The sequence below is a fragment of the Tupaia chinensis genome, unplaced genomic scaffold (assembly GCF_000334495.1).
Source record: "Tupaia chinensis unplaced genomic scaffold, TupChi_1.0 Scaffold000050_1, whole genome shotgun sequence".
Lineage (NCBI taxonomy): Eukaryota > Metazoa > Chordata > Mammalia > Scandentia > Tupaiidae > Tupaia > Tupaia belangeri.
This window is the reverse complement of record NW_006159508.1, coordinates 2665544-2666761: the sequence shown is the minus strand read 5'-3', so window position 1 is coordinate 2666761 and position 1218 is coordinate 2665544. Positions and strand designations below refer to the sequence as shown.

The 1218-nt window shown below is 59.3% G+C and overlaps 1 protein-coding gene across 1 annotated transcript in view; it reads right to left on the bottom strand.

The window, feature by feature from the left end:
* Window positions 1-1218, bottom strand: part of PKDCC (protein kinase domain containing, cytoplasmic) — a gene marked incomplete at its 5' end in the record, with an annotated part of 9619 nt that overhangs the window by 4104 nt on the left and 4297 nt on the right. The window contains 2 exons of the mRNA XM_006141304.2: window positions 36-307; window positions 902-1024. Of these exons, the coding sequence (XP_006141366.2) occupies window positions 36-307; window positions 902-1024 (395 nt within the window). The remainder of the gene's footprint in view (window positions 1-35; window positions 308-901; window positions 1025-1218) is intronic.

Sequence of the window (1218 nt, the reverse complement as noted above, 5' to 3'; positions counted from 1 at the left end):
TTTCCCTGCTGGAGCTGCTCCCATGGGGGGATCACCTGTAGGCATTGTAGAGGTTGCGTTTCTCGTTCATGCCCTCGCACCAGCCCTGGGCCGAGCAGAGCAGGGTGAAGTTCCTGGCTGGGAACTCGAGTATGCAGTCGGCACTGCTTGTGCATGGAGACTCCTCCACGCGTGCATCGTCTAGGTCCGTCACTTTCAGCTCCCCGTCCACCAACACGAACTGTCGCGGGCGGAAGTCCAGCAGCGTGACAGAGCCCAGTGGGGAGTGGGCCAGGTGGTGGAGGAGGCGGCCCAGGCTCAGGCAGATCTGAGGGCAAACACATGAGGGCTGCTCACCACTTCCCTTCTGGGTGGGGACCCCGAGGATTCCTGGGTCTCTCTTGTGGGGCTCTGGACTCAGCTCAGGGATTGGCCTTTCCCTTTTAGAGGCCAGGGACTTTAGAGAGCAGGCCAGTGATTTCTCATTAACTCTTGCCTGGCCTGACCCTGCAAATAATATGGAGTAGGCAGGGAAATGGGCAGCTGGGGAACCGAGGAATCTCTTCCCTAAAGGTGCATCTTGAGTGTGGTTTTAGTCCAGTGTATGGAAAGAGGGGGAAGTCAATGACCTTTGGGCCCTTCCTAGTGTCAGGACACTGGAAGCCAGGCTGAGTGTGCATGAGTGTGTATGTGTGTGTGCTTATGTGGGTGGGAGAGGAGAGCTGGAGCACGGAAGTCCGAACTCTATGTGCTGCTTCTTTTTCTAAACCTTTGGCCAATGGCTGAGTCAGCCCGCAGTCCTCCCCTCCCTTCTTCCCTCCCTCCCTCCTGGGGCTGTGGGGTAAGCTGCTCTGGAGGGCTGGCCTTCTAAGGGAGAACTATCCCAGCCAGGAGCCTGGGCCCAGCCCTCCTCCCCACTCACTCGGAACCGATCCTCCCAGGAGGTCTGGAGCAGCTGGATCATCTCCACAGGGGCGCCCAGCTCCGTGATGGTGGTCAGGGTGTCCGGAATGTCCTCGCTGTCCTGGTAGCAGTAGCCATAGAGCTGGGGAAGCCCAGGGCAGGTCATTAGGTCACAGGGTGGGGGTGGGGACAGAGAAGGGCTAGGCTGTCAGACGTCCCCTCTCTCCTACCCTCCCACCACCATCCCAGAGCCTTCGCTTCAGCTCAGGCCAGCAGAGAATAGCAGCATTGCCTGGGAAACGCGCCCTCTCATCTCAACAGCTGCGGTTCCTGCTG